The sequence below is a fragment of the Lytechinus variegatus genome, chromosome 2, assembly GCF_018143015.1.
Source record: "Lytechinus variegatus isolate NC3 chromosome 2, Lvar_3.0, whole genome shotgun sequence".
NCBI lineage: Eukaryota > Metazoa > Echinodermata > Echinoidea > Temnopleuroida > Toxopneustidae > Lytechinus > Lytechinus variegatus.
The window spans coordinates 58,661,743-58,680,957 of NC_054741.1; the positions used below are offsets into that span (position 1 = coordinate 58,661,743).

Below are 19,215 nucleotides of genomic sequence, written 5' to 3' on the forward strand. Positions count from 1 at the left end.
TGTAATGGCTTGTTACTAGTTGGTTGTGGGTTGACGTAGCTCACTTGCTGGACATTTTCTGGTATAAAAAAATGATGAGTAACCTAAGGATTATGAAAAGCAGAATGTCTAACCACTATCTCACTTCAGCAAATTAACAATTCTTATCAATAGATAGCTGGACAAGCTGGCAATTAAGCTGGGGGTATTTGAAGATAGCTGGGGGTGTCTGCTAATGTCAGATAAACTGGTTGATTTACCTCCCCCCTCCTCCTCCCTGTTCTAACCCTAAAGGGATATGCAGTATGATAGTACTTTATAAACTTGCAACCAATTGCAATAAAGCCTTATGTAATTATGGTAGTGGTGTGTCATTTTTTTTCAGTACCATGTAATCTGAATGCTGTGATATGTCAGTGATGAATAAAAGTCTTGATTTGATATTACAAATTAAGATAGCAAAGTAAATTTTGTTTGATTGTATTATACATTCCGTTTTTTTCTAAATCGGGATAGAGGAAGGAAATTCTGATTATGTTTGTAAAGTGGTGATATGAATGAAATCTATCTCATAACAAGTACTTTATTTGAGCAATTTGCTTATGACCCAGTAGGAAGAAATTTCTTGAATGCTCAAGCGCTTGATCAAGGTAGGCGTGCTAAAGCTGGGGTAATAATAATACCAGGGCCCGCTGGGAGAACAGTTTTCGGAACTAAAGTGGCTACCCTGGGAAAATATGTCATTATCATGACTGGTAGTAATGAGTATTTTTATTGACTTGTCATGGTTTTGAGAGGATGGTTTATCAAATAAAAAGGATCCAAACTGGTTCTATGACATTTGCTCCAGGACAATTGCTCTGATGGAAAATCTGCACATTAAGAAAAACATAAAACCTCACCTCCAAAACTAAATAAACCCTAACTCTAATCTTAAAATTATTATGATCCATAAACTGTTACATTCCTTACTCTAATCTTCCTTCTGAGATATTAAGACAGGAGCAATTGTCCAGGAGCAAATGTTGTGTCACTTCCACATCACTTTCGCAGAAAACATCCTACACACGTCAATTGGCTCGGGCAATATAATGACACAATCTTGCTACCTTGGTAACAGTCCTAATGAGAAATGTTCCAAAAATTGAAAAGTATTCATGTCTCATAGGCCTGGGTAGGGAGAGAGAGGCATCGAGATGGAGTAGAGAGAGGGAGTGGAGATTAAACCAAATGATCATTCTTTGCTTGACTGTTATTAAGTCTATTCATGCATTATTCTTCTTTGACCTCAATAGGTGTGTTTAATATGTTGATTTAAACCTCCTATAACTTCTCAGTTATTGAGGCAATCAATTAAACATGGTCATACTGTGAACTTTAAAGGACAAGTCCACCCCAACAAAAAGTTGATTTGAATAAAAAGAGAAAAATCCAACAAGCATAACACTGAAAATTTTATCAAAATCGGATGTAAAATAACAAAGTTATGACATTTTAAAGTTTTGCTTTATTTCATAAAACAGTTAGATGCACATCCTGGTGGATATGCAAATGAGGAGACTGATGATGTCATCCACTCACTATTTCTTTTGTATTTTATTATACGAAATAGGGAAATATTCTATTTTTATTTTCATTGTCAAGTGAAACTGATTAATTCCTCCCTGAACATGTTGAATTAGCATTGTTTAATGCTACATGGTTTAGTCAGGTTGATAGCCAATTTGTAATATAATAGATATTGCATATTTCAAACATTAAAAAACAGAAGAGATAGTGAATGAGGGACATCACAGACTGTCTCATTTGCATGTCACTGAGTTGTGCATAAAATTATAACTGTTGTGTGAAAACTGAAAAGCAAGCAAAACTTTACATCCGATTTAGATGAAATTTTCAGCGTTAGGCTAGTTTGATTTTCCTGTATTTATTCAAATCAACATTTTTCTGGGATAAACTGGACCTTTAAATCTGCTAACAAATTCAGATTAAAACAAGATGTACATGCTTCTTTAACAAATGAACAAGTTTGTTTAATCGATGTGCAAATGTAAATATACAAGAAACATTTTGTTTTGGAGGCAGCGATCATGAAAGTGTATGTCTCAAATCATTTTTTCCCTTACAATATCATTATAAAACTTGTACAATATTCATTGTAAATATGAATAATATTTATCGTCATCCTCGAGGACATTTATTGAAGACGAAAGAACCATTGACAGTGATGTAAAAAATCAAATTCAAATATGGAAACTTATGCAAGAACGATGAATTTAAAAAAAGAAATCAAAATATATTAAACAACTAAAATAAACTAATAGCAATAAAAAATTCAATTCAAAACCTTGTTTAAGGTTACTTCCTGATGACTATTAATAGAATGATAAATTAAAGGTTGGTGTGTTACTTCATTAAATGGCTCGATACATAATATGTCCTTCATACGTGATTTCATAAATGAGTCACTATATATATTTCATACATCACTTCATATTCTATATGACTTTTATTAATTTCATGCATGACTTTATACCCCATTCCATATCTAATTTCTCACATTATTTCCTGAATGATTGCCTACATTTTTACATGACTTCCTACACTCATACATGATATTTTACATGCTATATGATTTCATAGATGATTTCAGCTGTGCTTTTAGAGATGATATCATACATGGTTTCATTTCATAGATTTAAAACGTGATTTTATAGATAATTTCGAAAAATGATTTCATAGAAGATTTCACACATGATTTCATACATGTGACTGTAATACACAATTTCTTACAAGATTTCATACTTGATTTCACATAGCATGCATTTTATTAATGATGTAAATGATGGTGAAGCATCTCATGTATCCATTCGAGGTAAGATGACACTCTGGTATATACTCCGGGTTTGTTAGCAATAGCACACCCGTGACCCCAGCTGGTTACACCAACCACATACCACTGATCATCAGGCCCCAGGCAGGATAAGGGTCCACCAGAATCACCCTGAAGGAGGAAATTGCAATTAAAAAAACTATTCAATGTTTCATACTTCATACTGTGAAAAATGAGAACTCATCTTGGTTTATGACTTTGCATACGTATATAAAATGAAATGGGTAGTATGATGGAGACCGGAGAAAAGTTGGTATATTTCTATAAAGACTACCTAGTGCATCCACAACTTGTTTCCCCCTCTTTCACCCCCCCCCTTCTTTGCCCTTCCCACTCCCCCTTCCTTCTCTCTTTTCTACTATCTGTAATCTCTCCACCTAAATAAGCTCCTCTCCACCTAATACCTCGACCCCTTTAGCCCTCTCCCCTCTGTATTCCTCTTCTCCATTTCTATTAAATCATTCCACTCTTGCAGCCCTCTTGGCATCTTATATCAAACATAAATTTAATACGAGCCTGAAAATTAAATTAATTTCTGTTTTTTTAATGATGGGGGTTCAAGAAAACTAAACTTTTAACCCTGCTTTTAACACCGTTCATTGATAAGTAAGCTGAAAATGAAATTGTATTTTCCTGAAATAATTCAAATTGTTCATCCTCACCTGACATGCGTCGATACCACCTTCCATATGACCAGCACACAGCATCGTTCTCTCTATCTTTCCATTATAAGACTTCTTGTAGTTACATATCCTGCGGGGGATAAGAGGCATCTTTGCCTCGTTTAACACTTGTGGTGATTTGCCTCCCACTGGAAATATTTTTTAAAAGAATGAAAATTATTAGTGTCTGATCCGTCGATAGACATGATAGATGGATAAATAGAAAGTATAGATAGATAGATAGATAGATATTGTACTATATCAAATTGCACAGAAAAATTAGAGTATCAAAACTGTTTTACAAACATTAGAAACAATTCATACTTTCTTATTGTTCATCTGATTCATTCAAATTTTCACCTTTTTGCCCCTCTTATATTATTCCCGTTACGTGTAAACCCTTCCATTTGAATTGAATTCTCTTTACAGAAGTTAGGAAAAAGTGTGAAAGAGATTAAAATCTTACTTTCTGTAACTCCCCATCCTGATATATAGCACTCTGTCTTGGCATTAAGTTTCATTCCTTCATCTAAGCAAGCCCAGTTAATCTGACCGGTCTCCTGATGTACCGGCTCATCCAAAAGCAGTAGGGCGATGTCACCGCCTACTCCACCGTTCTGGTTGAATTTCTTGTGGACGATGATCTCGCGGACGAGTCTGTGTTGGCTGCCGGTTTCTGGGACGAAGTCGATTGAATGTTTTCCAAGATGAACTTGCCATCGGGAAGGTGCCATCCTGCGGTTAAGAAAATATATATGCTAAATCGTTGATAAAAATTAGGTATTATTTTACTCATTACCCTTTACATGCCTATCAAAGTGTCACACAATCTTCACATTTTTTGAAAAACTGGGAAATCACAAAATTAATGAAATAGCATTAATCAACACACAACTTTATCTGAAACAACCCGAAACAACTTAAGCTCTGAAGCATTAATTATTAATGTCTTAGGGCGTTTTTGGAAATGAAGTTGAACTAAAGAGTGAAATCCACAGTAAGTGTTTAAAAGCATGGAAATATCAACAATCCATGGTTAAAGTTGATTTTATTTTTCCAATCATCATTAAAGCCTACCTTGCATCGTCCGATGATTTTAGGTCTTCTCTGAAACATAAATAGGGGTAAACTATAAGTTCCAGAATACTCGTAATCAAAACTTGAGAATTAACTATTCACAAATACACATGTAGGTGTACGGATTCCAGATTTCAGACAGGGGCACAAAAAGACAGGTCCATCCCCAAAACATCTGTCACTTTTATTTTCCCAATTTTTGACAAAAAACAAAACCTTACCTTAGGTTTCATCCTCACGTTCAGGATGGCACGAGTACGACTAGAGGAGCATCAAAATATTACTGTACAAACTTGGGTCAGAAATCCTTGCTCCCCCCCCTCCCCCATTCCTCTCCCTTGTATTCGCACCTGCTCTCACATTCCTGCCAACATATTCTTTTCATCCTTTGCAACCTTGATAGAAAAAAAAAAACTATCCTATCACTTTAGTATGCCTTCGATTTCGTTTCAATAGCGATCTTTTTTTAATGCAACAAAGTTACAATCTTACATGGATCCCATGAAGCAATGTGCTGCCGTAAGAACCACCTGTGGGTCGATCAGCGTCCCGCCACAAACGGGTCGCCACTCCCCTCGTGTTTGGTAGAAGAGTTGAGCTTGCCACGGCCAGTCACCTGCAGAATCGGTGGGTTGTCCTCCCACCACGCGCTCCGCCAGAGCTAACCCGTCATCACGGAAATGAATGTGCTGCTTTATCCCGCATCCTATAACTGGTGGGGAAATTAATTTTAACGAACCTTTAACTCTTAAAGTCTTATTAATACTTCGGATTCATTGCAATCAGCAGCTTGATTCTACGAAGTTCGCAGTTTGATTTATTTTCATGAGTTGCCTTAGTAACCAGATCGACAAATTAGGGAGGGGGACTACATCCCCATGGGGGAGGGGGCTACCCCTGTTTTACTTGCTCTGGAATCACTCGTATGATTTCATATCTAATATTCTAATAATCGGTATTATCATCTTTATGACCTATTGTATATAAATTTGGTAGGCTTGCATTAGTAGACGACGATCCCGGGCATGCAGTGCAGGGTGTCTCCCAACCCAACCCCCCCCCCCGCCCCCTAAAAATTTCTTTACAACAGCCAGTGGTCCCGGAGAGGGTCGTTTCATTCATAAAATTTCAAGAAATTGCTCCATACAGCAGTATGAATTATTGTATATAGCAGATTTTGATTTGAATTCATTCATGACAACATAATTATGCATTACATCTACACTAGATGTGAAAATAGTGCAAGGCAATGTAAAAAAATACATAATTAATATATAAGCAATTATAGAGGAAATGGAAAAGTTGTTCAAGAACTTATTGTATTATGAATTATGTCGGAATATAAAGCAAAAATATGAGACATTGTAAAGTTTGCACCATTTAAGTCATCACAATCAATATTTCCATATCAATTATAGAAATTGTGTGGGTATATTTTCTTGTGGGGGGGTATCGGAATTTGGCTTGTATATGAAAACCTGAAAAAAAAATTATATCTAGAAACAAATTAATGTTTAACGGATGGTGTTACAATCTTCCGTTTACCATCCCCCCCCCCTCTCTCTCTCTCCCTCTCTTACCCTTTTCTTCGACACATTCAGCTTGTTGACACTCCTCGTCTTCCTGGCTTTCACCGAGACACCTCTCCGCGGGTGATTCGCAAATACGGCTCCGTGATCGACTACCGGGACCACACGAGGGATGACACTCGCTCCAATCGCCCCACGATGACCACCCAAACGAGCCCGTCCACGCAATATCAGTTTCTGGTGAAGGAAAACAAATTTGAATCAGAGATAAGATCACTATTAGTCGGTGGTCATTTTCAGGCAGCCCTCGGTTCTGCGACCATGCAAAATTCATGAAGAATTTGCTTTAGGTAAAATAATTATCATGAATGCCCAGAAATATTCAAAGGACTGTAAGTTACAAATAACCTAAAGAAAACCTTCCAACATAGCTTTTGTTTTCAATGACAGGTGTACAGATACCCCTCCCCAATTCCTTGATCGAGTTGCACCCACAATCAAACTGAACAGTGTCGGTGTTAGACCTATCATTTTAACTCAATAGTATTGAAGATCAGAAGCGGGGGGGGGGGGGTAGCCCCTGTTGTCAAGTTCTACAACATGCAAACAGCTTGTTTCAATAAGTCTATACAGAATTCTAATTTCCTTTGTAATTTAAATCAAAGTAGTCATGTTCCATACAAAATGAACAAAATCAATGTTTTCGTCTATATTAACTCACGGCAATCTTCTTCATCTGTGTCATCGCCGCAATCATCATGGCTATCGCATCTCCACCTCTGAGGTACACAAAAATGGGTGTGGCCACACAGGTACGACCCCTTCCAACACCGCTGAAATACTGGTATAGCGTGTGAGAGGAGAGGAAATGAAAGTCGAGTCATAGTCAGTGGTCTCGGGATACAATAATTTCCAGTATGAGCGGGCACAAGGCCTTATCGATAGGGCGCAAGATGGTCAGAAACGAAAGGGAATTTGATATGTTTTTCTTAAGTAAAAAGGGGGACAGCATAATTACAAAACTAGAAATCTGTTTTCCACTTTTTCTTCTTCCTCCTTTTTTATTTATCTTCACCCCACTCTCCATTTTTTTTCATCACTTGATATCAAATAAGTCACGCTCGTCATCATATATCCCTACCCTTGAGTATAATCATCCCATAAGCATGGATGTAATTATGATTAACGGTTACGATAATCACTAGTTTCACTTTATTTCTGCACTCTGAATTAGAATTTTCTCAAATAAATGTTTCCCTTGTTGTTAGATTCCTCTTTTTAATGTTTAACTATACCTGTTCCACACCATCCGCTAAGCTCATCAGCCATGTCGGAACAATCAGCTATCTCATCGCAGACCCAGTCCCATTCTAAACACTTCAATCCTCCATCACAAGAAAAACACTTTCCTGAAGAAATAAAAAATTATATAACATGGCTTTCCATTGTACAAGATGTTTAGAAGAACCGTTCATTATTTTGTAGTTGAAAATGGTCTACATACTCTGATGCAATTTGTATGACAAGAGCCAATTCGACCATCCCCCATTTTCTTCTCACCCGATATTATTATTATTAATAATTACCATTATGTGCATGGACCACCACCACCAAGCCACCACCATCGTCATCTTAACCATAACCACCATTACCGCCACTATGATCATCACCACCACTACTGCCATCAACCTATTATAAAACATCAAAACATCCCCATCATTACCCTCATCATCATCTCTACCACCAACATAATCATCATCATCATCATCATCGTCATCATCATCATATGACCATCATCCTCATCATCCTCATGATCACCACCTTCATCATGATCATCACCATCATCATTATGATCATCACCTTCATCACCATCATCATCATCATCCTAATCACCATCACCATTATGGTCATCACCTTCATCATCTTATTCTTTCGTTTTCATCTTTGTTTTCCTATGATGCCTTTTATCACAAAATATATTTCGTCTATTTTTTTTCGTGACAATGAATCCGATTAATTTCCCACTTTAGATACCCACCTTTTCCTGCTCTGCATAATTCATCGCTTTCATCCAACCCATCGGAGCAATCTTGGACGCCATCACATAACTCCTTCTCTTGGACGCATCTTTTGTTATTGTCACAGGAGATGCGAGGACATATTTTGGAAACTTCATTTGCTACAAAAAAGACATGTCATTCAATATAAATAAATTTTATGTAAATTACATACGAATGTAAAATAATCGTGTATTGAATTATGTTTAAAATTTAGACACGTCATTATTTTTAATCAATTTTAAGTAAATTACATGTACGAATGTAAATAATTGTGTATTGAAAACATGTTTCAAATGTAAAATTAGTCAAACAGAATCAAACTGAATTATCAACATGTACCGCACACATATTCTTTTTTGTTGAAAAATCTAACAAGGCAACGGTAAAAATAGAAGAGGTGAAAGTGCATGGCAGAGGTAAGAAATGACAGATAAAATAGCAGAGGAAAAAATGACCTAAAATGGCAGAGACGAAACGGCACAGGAAATGACAGGGGCTTCTTCAACGGTTTACACTTCTGCATGATCATGATGGTGTTAGGATTGCGAGCATATTCTCACCTTGATCTCGACAATATTCTTCTTCTTCATCGCTGCCATCTTCACAGTCGTTGAACCCATCACACATCCACTCGACTGATACCATGTTATTACCCGATTTACATTCAAATCCTGAAAAACGAACAAATGCCAATTAATGTTCATCGAGATGAAGGTTATTATGTACAGAAAACCAATGACATTCCCGCTCGTGGCGTTTAGGCGGCAAAGAATTTGAGGGTGCAGGGATGGGATACGATTCGATGTTCTGTGTCATATGGGAGTTTGCAAGAAACTTGCGATCAATAATTGCAAGTATATTTTCGTTCCCTTAATGAATCATAAGTCTTGAAATTAATTGCAAATTTGCAATTGATTATCTTCTTCATGAAAGAAGGCGCATAATCTGATTTGCTACAGTTAAATTTGATTTATCAATTGTAAAATCGCAACAGAAAAAATATTTGCTATTGACAGCAAATCCTTTTCCAACACACCCATAGACTAAACTCGACTTAATATTCATGGAAACTTAGATTAAATTACATTGTTGAAAAATTTAGTACACTGATTTATCAAATAATTACAGTTTCATGAATTGCTTAGTTACTTTATTCATTTATTATTTTTAATTGTAACATTATTTGGATTTATATCTGTTTTCTTTACTTGATTATTGTTTCTATTTTGGGGGTATCAGTCCCGAACCAGTGGCGTAATTGGCAACCTCGTCAGTAGGAAGGGCCAAACAAAATTATGACAAACAATGAGGGCAAAGATCATCACCATTTCCTGCTGCACTTTCTCATCAAAATTATCTTCAAAAGCAAGAAAAAGGTCATTAAAGTTTTAACCTATAGCTTTTAAATACAAAAATCAATTTTGTGATATTTTCCAAGTATTATTTAGAAGATATCACATTAACCTTTTCTTTTTCTACGTTTTTTCACGGTCATGCACCCCCTCCCCCCAACGAAAACTGTGTGTAGGCATACAAAGCATCATCCCCTTCTTCGAGCCTGACAGAACAACATTAAAGGACTAGTTACAACTAGTCCACCCCAACAAAAGGTTGATTTGAGAAAAGAAAAAAAATCCAAAAAGAATAACATTGAAAAAACCCCATTAAAATCAGCTTTGAAGTGTCGCAAATTTTAAGTTTCACTTAATTCACAAAACAATTATATGCACATCCTGTTCGTCACCCACTTACTATTTCTTTTGTATATCACATGAAGTATGACATATTCAATTTTTCTCCTCATTGTCTTAATTGTGAAACAAAGTTTTATTCTTTCCTGAACAGGTGGAAATACTATTGTTTTAAGATTTCTTTTTAGTCAAGTTGGTCCTCATTGTCAATTCTTTACAACATGAAATATTCTATAATTCAAAAGAAATAAAGACGGAGTGAGATCATCGACTTTCTCATTTTCGTGGTTTGCATAATAATGTGTTAAAAATAAGCAAAACTTTAAAATGTAATAACTCTCTTCTATCTGATTTCGATGAAATTTTCAGCGCTTTATGCTCGTTTGATTTTTCTCTATCGATTTTTGGTGGGTGGACTTGGCCTTTAAAAAAGACACTACCGCAAACCAAGCGCTTTTTAAAAGTTTAGATTAGATAACAAAAACTTTGCTATTGACAAACACTCATAGGCGGCGGAAGCGGGGGGGACGGGGGGGACGTGTCCCCCCCCTAAATTTGAGGAGGGGGGGGGACGGTCCCCCCTAAATTTGTAGTTGATGACCTTTTTTTTTTTTTTTTGCTTGTCAATTTATTTTGCTACGCGTCCCCCCTAAAATTTTTAGGTTGAGAACCTTTTTTTTTTTTTTTGCTTGTCAAATTTTTTTGGGGGGTTGTCCCCTCCTAAAATTTTTGACTTCCGCCGCCAATGCAAACACTATTTGAATTGTTTCATTAATTTGTGTTGTAATTCTTTGTTTACGTTTTCCTTCTATCTAATATACAACACTACTGTGATATTGTTTTTTGAAGCCTTTACTCAGTATTCATTTGTTTGATAAAGATATAAAATGACATTTTAAAATTCAAACTCGACTTAATTTCCATCCTGATACAGTTTCTGGTATTCTGCAAATCATTTTTCTTGAGTGTGAGTGACATAGAACGTAATGTTCAAATTGTATTTACTCATTTACAATTTGGGATGTTAACATCAAAACTGTGGAAAAAAATATCATACATCAAATGCAACCAACCCTTTGTTTTTCTTACTGGATGTAGACTTTCCAAAAGTTTACTATTATTATTATTTGTTTTGGCGTCACCTGTGCCTGGGAGGCGAAAAGCAAACTGAATCACTGTGACCCTCATGTCTCTCCTCATGATAATACTGATAGGGGGAGTGCAGATGGACCACTACAGCGGGGTTTCCCCTACTCTTATACGAATAGTGCAGTAATTAACGTGCAAAGGTGGTGATTCTCCTCTACACCGGACCACCATTTAACGTCCTATCCGAGGGACTAGTTAGTATATCGCTTACCATTATATTGGCAATTGATTCCTTCATCTGACCTATCCGCACAGTCTAGATACCAATCACAGGATCTATAAGAGGGTATACAAGACCCGTCATCGCACTCGAACTCATCCTGATGGCACGATGATGACTGGCGTCTTGGACGTGTCCTCGGCACTTGCTCTGAAATTCAAGGATCGAATCTTTCCATTTGAAAACCAATCCACGTTCAGAGGGTCCCCCTTTTTTCATTCAGATCATTATGCCTGCTTCTTTTTATGTATTTGTCATTGTATATCTCATTTTCACTTCTCACAAGTTTTAAAATAAATTACCATTACTACACTTTTAAAATGTTCCCTCTGTATTTTTGTGATTTTCTCCTTCTTCTCGGGGCAAAAAAGGGTTTTAATAGGGGGTGCTGGTCTGGAAGAAAAATAAGCACAAAAAAAGTCTTTCATTACAAAATGAAGGTGCTCATGGTTAATTCTCAACTTTTTAGCATATCTGCCCGACTTCTCGATAACCTGCCTATGGTGAATAACATACGCAGCACCCCCCCCCCTTGCGAAATCATGGAGGCCGGGTGCTTCAGTACCCCCCCCCCCCCCCCGCTTCCGAGGGCCATGCTTTGGCATTTTACCCTCGTTTTTTACCCCATCTTTTATTTTATTCTTCCCGATTTCCTTCTCCTTCTTTCTCTTCCTCATACTCTCCTTATCACTATTGTTTTCCCCCTCCTCCTCCTCCTCCCCTCCCTTTCTTCTTCTTAAATTCATATTGCCCCCTTCCATTTCGATTTTTTCCTTCAATAATTTTGTCCACTCTTACCGATTATCTCCCTTTGAAACTTTTATGGTATTCATATTGATACCAGTCTATTTCTATCTGATCCTCCAATAATCCTAAGCAGATCAAGCAACTTCAATAAGCATTTCAAGTGACACTGAATGTAATGTAAATGTTAAAGCTTACCATTTATCCTGTTGTTACAATCTGCATGCAAAATTGTTGCGACAATGACAAGAAAGATTAAAACACGACTTCTCGAACATACGAGCGAATCCGACGGCGTTGACATCGTGATACAGACGGTCAGATCACACTATAAATGACCAATAAAATAATCTATATACGGTTCTTAGACCTCCGAGACCAAGCTTTACTACTTCTTCTCCTGAAAATTATCTTTATCAGCTCCCGCCATCGAAAAAGCGAACCTTGGAAACACATTAGGGAATGTCCACAGACCACCAGACCCATCTCGTTTTAATTAATGCGTAATTTCTGCTAACAATGTAAAGAGGTATGCCACTCAGCAGTTCAAAAGAAATCTTTCTTTTTGTTGTTTGACGATTTCGGCGTGTTCTGGAATAGTGCAACTCCTGTCAACCTTGACAATCCTTAAAGTACTACCTTGGGGGCATCGATCAAATTAGAGCAGGAGCATAATGAGCCAAAATTGTTGAGGGAGCCAGATATGCTGTATGCCTGTCTGGTAAAATTTGTAAAAAGCTGCGATCGAGAGATAATTTCGATATTTTTATTATGAAAATCCAAAATTTTATTATAAAGATCCAATTTTGTGATAGATTTTGACTTTTAATATTCAGAAAATTATATCGTATTTCATAATCCGCCATACTCTCTTTCATTTTCTTTCTTTTTCTCTTTTATTGTTTTGGGAAGTGATTTTTTGGGGGGGGCAAGCGCCCCTAAGGTCCCGCCCCCAGATGGGGGGTGTTTCATGAAAGTTGTCAGCACTGACTTAATTGTCAGAGTATTTCAGTGAAGCTTTTGATTGGCTGTGAGGCACTGGTCTCGGACTGTTACTATATAGTAACTGTCGGAGAAAGCCATGTTAGCGCGGACAACTTTCACGAAACGCTCCCCGGTATACGCCACAGATTTAGACCTGTAAACGGAACTTTTTGAAACATGAGCAGGGTGCGTATCTAGCGAAAAGAAATCATTTCATTCGAATGCAAAGCGCAGTTAAACTGAAAATAATTGAAAGGGGGGGGGGACATTTCAAGCGCTGTTTGTTGGAATTCATGAATAAACGTACCTCGCTCTAATAGTCTTTGAATTATATAATGCCAGCATGACAGCACGTACGAGCTGATTTTTTCAAATTAAGCACATTTTTTTAATCATAAACAGGATGCGTGTGTCGCTAAAATAATAATGAAAATCCGAAACTCGAGAAGAGTCATTTGTGCACATTGTCTTAAAAAACGGAGCATATTAACATCTCAGTCAACAGGTAGGAAAATGCAATCGCTACGAAATGTTTGATTTCATATAATGACCAATGATTCCCCATTTTTTTTTTGCCGCCAATATCCAAATCGTCTAGTCCTTATATCAAATTGACGGAAATCCAAATTTAGACAGCTATATGTATGAAAGAATAATTGAAAAATGTAATTTACACTTACCATGCTGAAAAATTACTAAAGAACAACTCCTCATCTTTTCATTGACATGATACTTAGTAATTATGACGGAATAAATTAAATAGAAAACAAGATAAGATAGCTACAGATCTCATTTTTTTTAATGGGTAAAGGAAATGAAACTATATTATTAGCCAAAACATTATTTCCGTACCTGATGATTTGAAGATCGCTTTATTGAATCGCAGTGGCGTACCGTGAGTCACGGCATTGGGGGGCACCAGCAAAAATGTTGAGTCACTTTGTGAGCGCGCGAAGCGCGCTGTTGGCCTACCTGTCTCGCTAAACAAACAATGCGAGCGCGAAGTGTGAGCTGAAATTTTAGGACCATTTTAGGTCCATAAAATCACCATAGTCATCTCATGCGAGTGTCAAGTGCTTGTTGATTTTGTTAAAATCATATCTAAAGACATGAAGCTATTGTAGTCATTGTAATCATGATTAACATATATATATGTTAATCATGATTTCAATGACTACAATAGCTTCATGTCTTTAGATATGATTTTAACAAAATGAACAAGCATTTTAACAAAATCAACAAGCCTCTTCAGGTCTTAATTTCCTAAATCGCGCTCGTAATATTGAGATGCGTGCACGCATCTCAATATTGCGAGCGCGATTTAGAAAATTAAGACCTGAAGAGGGGCATTTTAAGGCTTGTTTGTAGGAATTCACGATGACTACGTATTTCACTAACCAAATGATGTGTGAAGCGCAAGCTGAATTTTTTTATATTAAGATCAGAAAAGGGGACATTTTAAAGGACAAGTCCACCCCAGAAATGAATAGAGAAATATCAAACAAACATAACGCAGAAAAATTCATCGAAATCGGATGTACATCTTTAACTTTGCTTAATTTCACAAAAATACAGCTATATATACACCCCGGTCGGTATGCATGAGGAAATAATATTGATGACATCACTCACTCACTATTATCTTTGTGCTTTATTGAAATATGAAACATTCTAATTTTCTCCCCATTGTCCTGTGAAACAAAGTTTTATTTCTCCCTGAACATGTGGAATTACCATTGTTTAACATCTACGGATCAGTCAAGTTAGTCCTTATTGTCAAATCTGTAAAAATTGAAATATTGTATAATTCAAACAATAAAAAACAATAGAAATAGTGAGGGACATCATCGATTCTTTCATTTGCATGTGACTAAATTGTGCATACGACTATTTTGTGAAAAATGCGAAATTTTAAAATGTCATAACTTTCTTATTTTACATCCGATTTTGATGAAATTTTCAGCATTGTGCTTGCCTGATTTTTCTCTTTTGATTCAAACCAACATTTTTTGAGGTGCTTAGGACTGATTGTAGGAATTCATGAAGAGCAGACATATCTTACCAATCCACTTATGCGATATGGACAGGAAACTTAAGACCTTAAAATGGGGCAATCTCTTTAAGTAGTCATGAAAAAGAAGCACATGTCACTACATAAAACAATATAACTCGAAGTGCGAGGAAATATATTTGGTGTATTTGACTTGAAAACTGAAGGTTTTAGTATATACAACATGATTATATATCTCGCTAAACAATGCGAGCACCAGGAACAATAAAGACTAATTAGGCCCTGAACAAATTATGTTTCATAATGGAAGAAATGTAATATAACATAACATAATTATAATATAATGAACAATAATTTTTTCTTTCCCACTACGTTTCTCTTCCTTTCTCCCTCTTTTTCTCCTTTCCCTTTTTTTTGCCAGACGATGGGAGGGGGGGTATTCAGATTATTCAGAATCCCTCCTTTCTGTAATAATTTCCTTTTTATTCAGATTGCATCAGTGTAATATTTTCACGTTTTTGGAAGTTTATATTGTGGCCAGTGATATAGCCTAATCATACCTAATCCCGATGATCATAATTTTTATGATCCTTTTTATTCATTCTCATCGCACTTCAAGCCATGCAGTGAGCAAATATACCGGTCCCGGGGTCCACTTACATTGACGAGTGGATACCATGCGCGACAAAAAAAACCACGTAAAAAGGATGTCTTTTTCAAGATAGGGCACGTTACGTACATAACGTTAAGGTTGTCAAAAAATATTGAAAAAATGGCATCTATTTCGCTAGGATCAAGCTACGTGTTTAGGGTCATATTTGCGGGGATGATAAAACAAAATTAAAATGTTTTAAGAAGGCTGTCCTTTTTGCCCCAACACTACGTGTTTACGATTTAGAGCACAATTTGCACGAGGTGTGGAAGATGGGGCCGTATTATGTGTGTAAAGCTTAGTAAAGACCGATGACCGACGGACCCGTGACATAACAATAAATTTCGCTGTACTTGTTTAGGGGTTCATTTCAGGGAATACTTGCAGAGTATCGTTTTGGTTCCAATACTTGTTAAGGGGTGCATTTTCAGAATATCGAAAATGCCTGTTTAGGGTGCTTTTCGAGACCCCATGGTCGCGCATGGTATCCACTCGTCAATGGGAGTGCCCCCCGGCCCCTTCCCGCGGCATATACATCTTTCATCGCTTTTCAGACTCTTTTCATTGAACAAATCTCGACTTAAATTACACATACTGCATGATAGAACAATTTCTCTACATTTCTTCTTGTTTTTATTTTCATTTTTAATAAATAATTAATGCACGCATTAAATTACTAGTGACCCGTGTACGATAAGACTATATAAATTTACGTAATTTTTTTGAATGCGCTGTTACAACCGAATCAACAACAACAACATCGTCAACTAAACATTAAAGACTGGAAAAATCCCAGCAGGGAATCCCTGAGATACTTCATGGACGACTACCGGTAGTTTGTCCAAGCATGGTAGGGTCCACGGTCTAAGATTATAGTGTCAACGCTGCGGGCTACGCTGCCAGCTATTTTTAGTCTAAACGTAGGCGATGCATGAGCGGCAATGCGACATTGCGGCATAGGTCGGTGCTTGGATCTACTGCCAGAGTACTGGAATTTAACAGACAATATTTTTCATTTATCAATTTCTAACTTTACCAGCAACCCCAGTCACTGTGCAGCGACTCAGTCGCCATAGGTACCGGTATAAGCCTACTTAAAAAAAAACACGCTATAATTATGTAGCCAAGTGTTCCTGTATAGCCCAGCCCTTAGTCCACCTCCTGGACTGTTGTTATTTTGTACGACACGACTACCAAACACCCCGCCAAACACCCAACACACTACAACCCCATAACACACATACATACACCCTGAATAGTCATTTTCGGGGAAAGTGAATCAATGGGTAAGGTGAATCACTGGGGGTAAGTGAATCAGTGGAGGGCGCGGGCCCAGGCGTGTGTGTGTTGGTTATGGTTTGCCCAATCAGTAAAAATCGTCCAGGACGTGGACTACCCAGCCCTAGTCGGCCGAGTCTTCTCCGTCTCTCTCACGATGCAAAATCTGACTTTCGCGCCCCTGAAAATCCGCTTTGGAGCTCCTCCGATTTGCGATCACAACGATCGAAAATTTTATATCCCGACTTGAAAGATTAAAAAATAATATTTTCCAAGTCTTCCCCTCATCTTACTTTATTCACTCATCTTCCTCCTCTTATGTTTGCCTTTCCTCTTTTCTCCTCTCTTTTCCCATTCTTTCTTTTTTCCTTTCTTTTTTTTTTCTTTTTTTTGCTCCGCCAATAGGGGGCCCGGGCCCCTCGCCTCCCCCTGGATCCGCCTATGGCGATCCTTATAACCACTGTTAGGGGAGAGATCAGTGCTTATAACTAGCGGGTATTATGATTTTTTCTTTTTTTTTGCTCCGCCAATAGGGGGCCCGGGCCCCTCGCCTCCCCCCTGGATCCGCCTATGGCGATCCTTATGACTGATAGGGGAGAGATCAGTGCTTATAACTAGCGGGTATTATGATCAGTGGTCCTTATGACTGGCGGGTGGACCCCGGGCAAAGTTCCTCAAACAGCAAGATCGATCACTGGCCCTCTTTCGACCAAAGACGTTCATGTTTTAGCCCGATGGCCAAAAGGGAAAGTCCCTCCATCACCTAGAATGCAATGCGCAATTCATATCCAGTTTTTCCAGTACATCATAAAACTTAACTGCTTGAGATACCACCAACCCAACCAAGTCACTGTGCAGCGACTCAGTCGCCATAGGTACCGGTACATAAAATTAAAGCACGCGATAAGCCTGGCCATAACCGGTCTGGCCCTAGTCGAGTCTTCTCCGTCTCTCACGATGGAATTCCCGCACATACGCATTGGAGGAGCTCCTTCGTTTTGCGATCACAACAATCTTGTCCGCAGCATATCCATCGAACCATTGGTTGTGAGGATGCGATCAGACGTTAACCTTGACATATACTTTGACCCAAACGTGAATGGTATTTTGAAAGAGAGCGGGCTTCACTCCATCAATTTTGATCGCGATGGGGATGTGCTAACGACTGATGCTTATTATTCAGATAAGGGATTCAGAATTTGGACATTGGCGGAAGTATCTTCTGGTGTCTTGCTTGTAGAACTTGATCCAAAGTTTGTACCTTCCGACAACAACAAAACAACTGTTCAAAAGCGCATTGAGAAAGTTCGGTATCACAGAGATAAAGTGAATGGATCATACTACGGTGGAGATGTTCATAGTTGGCAGAGGTATACACGTCAGTTGCCTCTGGCATGCCAAGTTACCATTGATCGAGATGCACATGCCCTCTTCATTCAGTCTGATTCATCTCTTCAAAGTGGGAAGTGGTATGCAATTGTACTTCAGCATCGAGAAAATCATTGCACTTGTAGCACTGACATCTACCATTTTCACTTTGCAAACCCAGAATGCATTGACAGGTACGAGATGGATCAAGGGCTTGTAATTAGTGATGCAGTGCTTCCTTTTCGGTATGTTCCTACTTTTCTAGATCTCTAGATAAAATTTCACAGCAGTATTCGAAATTTGAATAATAATCATTAACAGGACTATTTCAACATATCTTTGGTCATAGAAAACACTTTTTTCATGTTGGTAAGGGGTCATTCTAGATGATTCCAGACCTTTTCTTTCAAGCATATCCCTGATATTAAAAGTTTTGCCTTTGTTCATATTTCACAGGTATTCACAAACAAAAATTAGGGTGTCGACTCCAGCAACATCCCCATCCCCCAGCCTTGAAGAAACCCTGAAGTCACATGCTGTAGAGGAACATCGTCAGAAAATGAAGTTCCTTGAAGATGAACAGAAGATCAAACTGAATTACCTAGAGGAAGAACAGAAGCTCAAATTGGAAGTACTACAGCTAAAGAAGCAAGTAGAGCAAAGGAAATTAGATCTTATTAAGAAGCACCAAGATGCCATTTAAATATTTGAGTGATTGGAAAAATAAGTTTGGTTCATTTGTATTTAACCATATTCCGGGTTATTTGAACCCATCTAACATTTTTTTAAAGCCTTTTTTATGTATTTCTTGTTTTTTTTTTACTTTTTGTGTTTTTGTTTTTCAGATGGAAATCATTGCAGACAAAATCTGCTCATAAAGAGCAAAAAAATTAATTGATGTTAATCAGAAAAAAGTAG

General features: G+C 37.5%; 2 protein-coding genes across 3 annotated transcripts; one reads left to right on the plus strand and one right to left on the minus strand.

Moving 5' to 3' along the window:
* Positions 1–1,773: 1,773 nt before the first annotated feature.
* LOC121408479 (transmembrane protease serine 3-like) lies at positions 1,774–12,478 on the minus strand. Of its 2 annotated transcripts, XM_041599959.1 has the most exons (12): positions 12,203–12,478; positions 11,252–11,410; positions 8,761–8,871; positions 8,179–8,319; positions 7,436–7,549; positions 6,862–6,981; positions 6,192–6,377; positions 5,104–5,323; positions 4,612–4,641; positions 4,001–4,269; positions 3,535–3,683; positions 1,774–2,983 (listed from the first exon to the last, which is right to left on the minus strand). In XM_041599959.1, the coding sequence occupies exons 1-12, from the start codon at positions 12,306–12,308 to the stop codon at positions 2,810–2,812; spliced, it is 1,779 nt and encodes a 592-aa protein (XP_041455893.1). In that variant the 5' UTR covers positions 12,309–12,478; the 3' UTR covers positions 1,774–2,809. The 2 variants fall into 2 exon arrangements, with proteins under 2 accessions (XP_041455893.1, XP_041455894.1); XM_041599960.1 differs by lacking the exon at positions 4,612–4,641.
* Positions 12,479–17,692: 5,214 nt separating this feature from the next.
* On the plus strand, positions 17,693–19,071 carry LOC121408480. The gene is made up of 2 exons (XM_041599961.1): positions 17,693–18,542; positions 18,754–19,071. The coding sequence occupies exons 1-2, from the start codon at positions 17,698–17,700 to the stop codon at positions 18,998–19,000; spliced, it is 1,092 nt and encodes a 363-aa protein (XP_041455895.1). The 5' UTR covers positions 17,693–17,697; the 3' UTR covers positions 19,001–19,071.
* Positions 19,072–19,215: the final 144 nt, after the last annotated feature.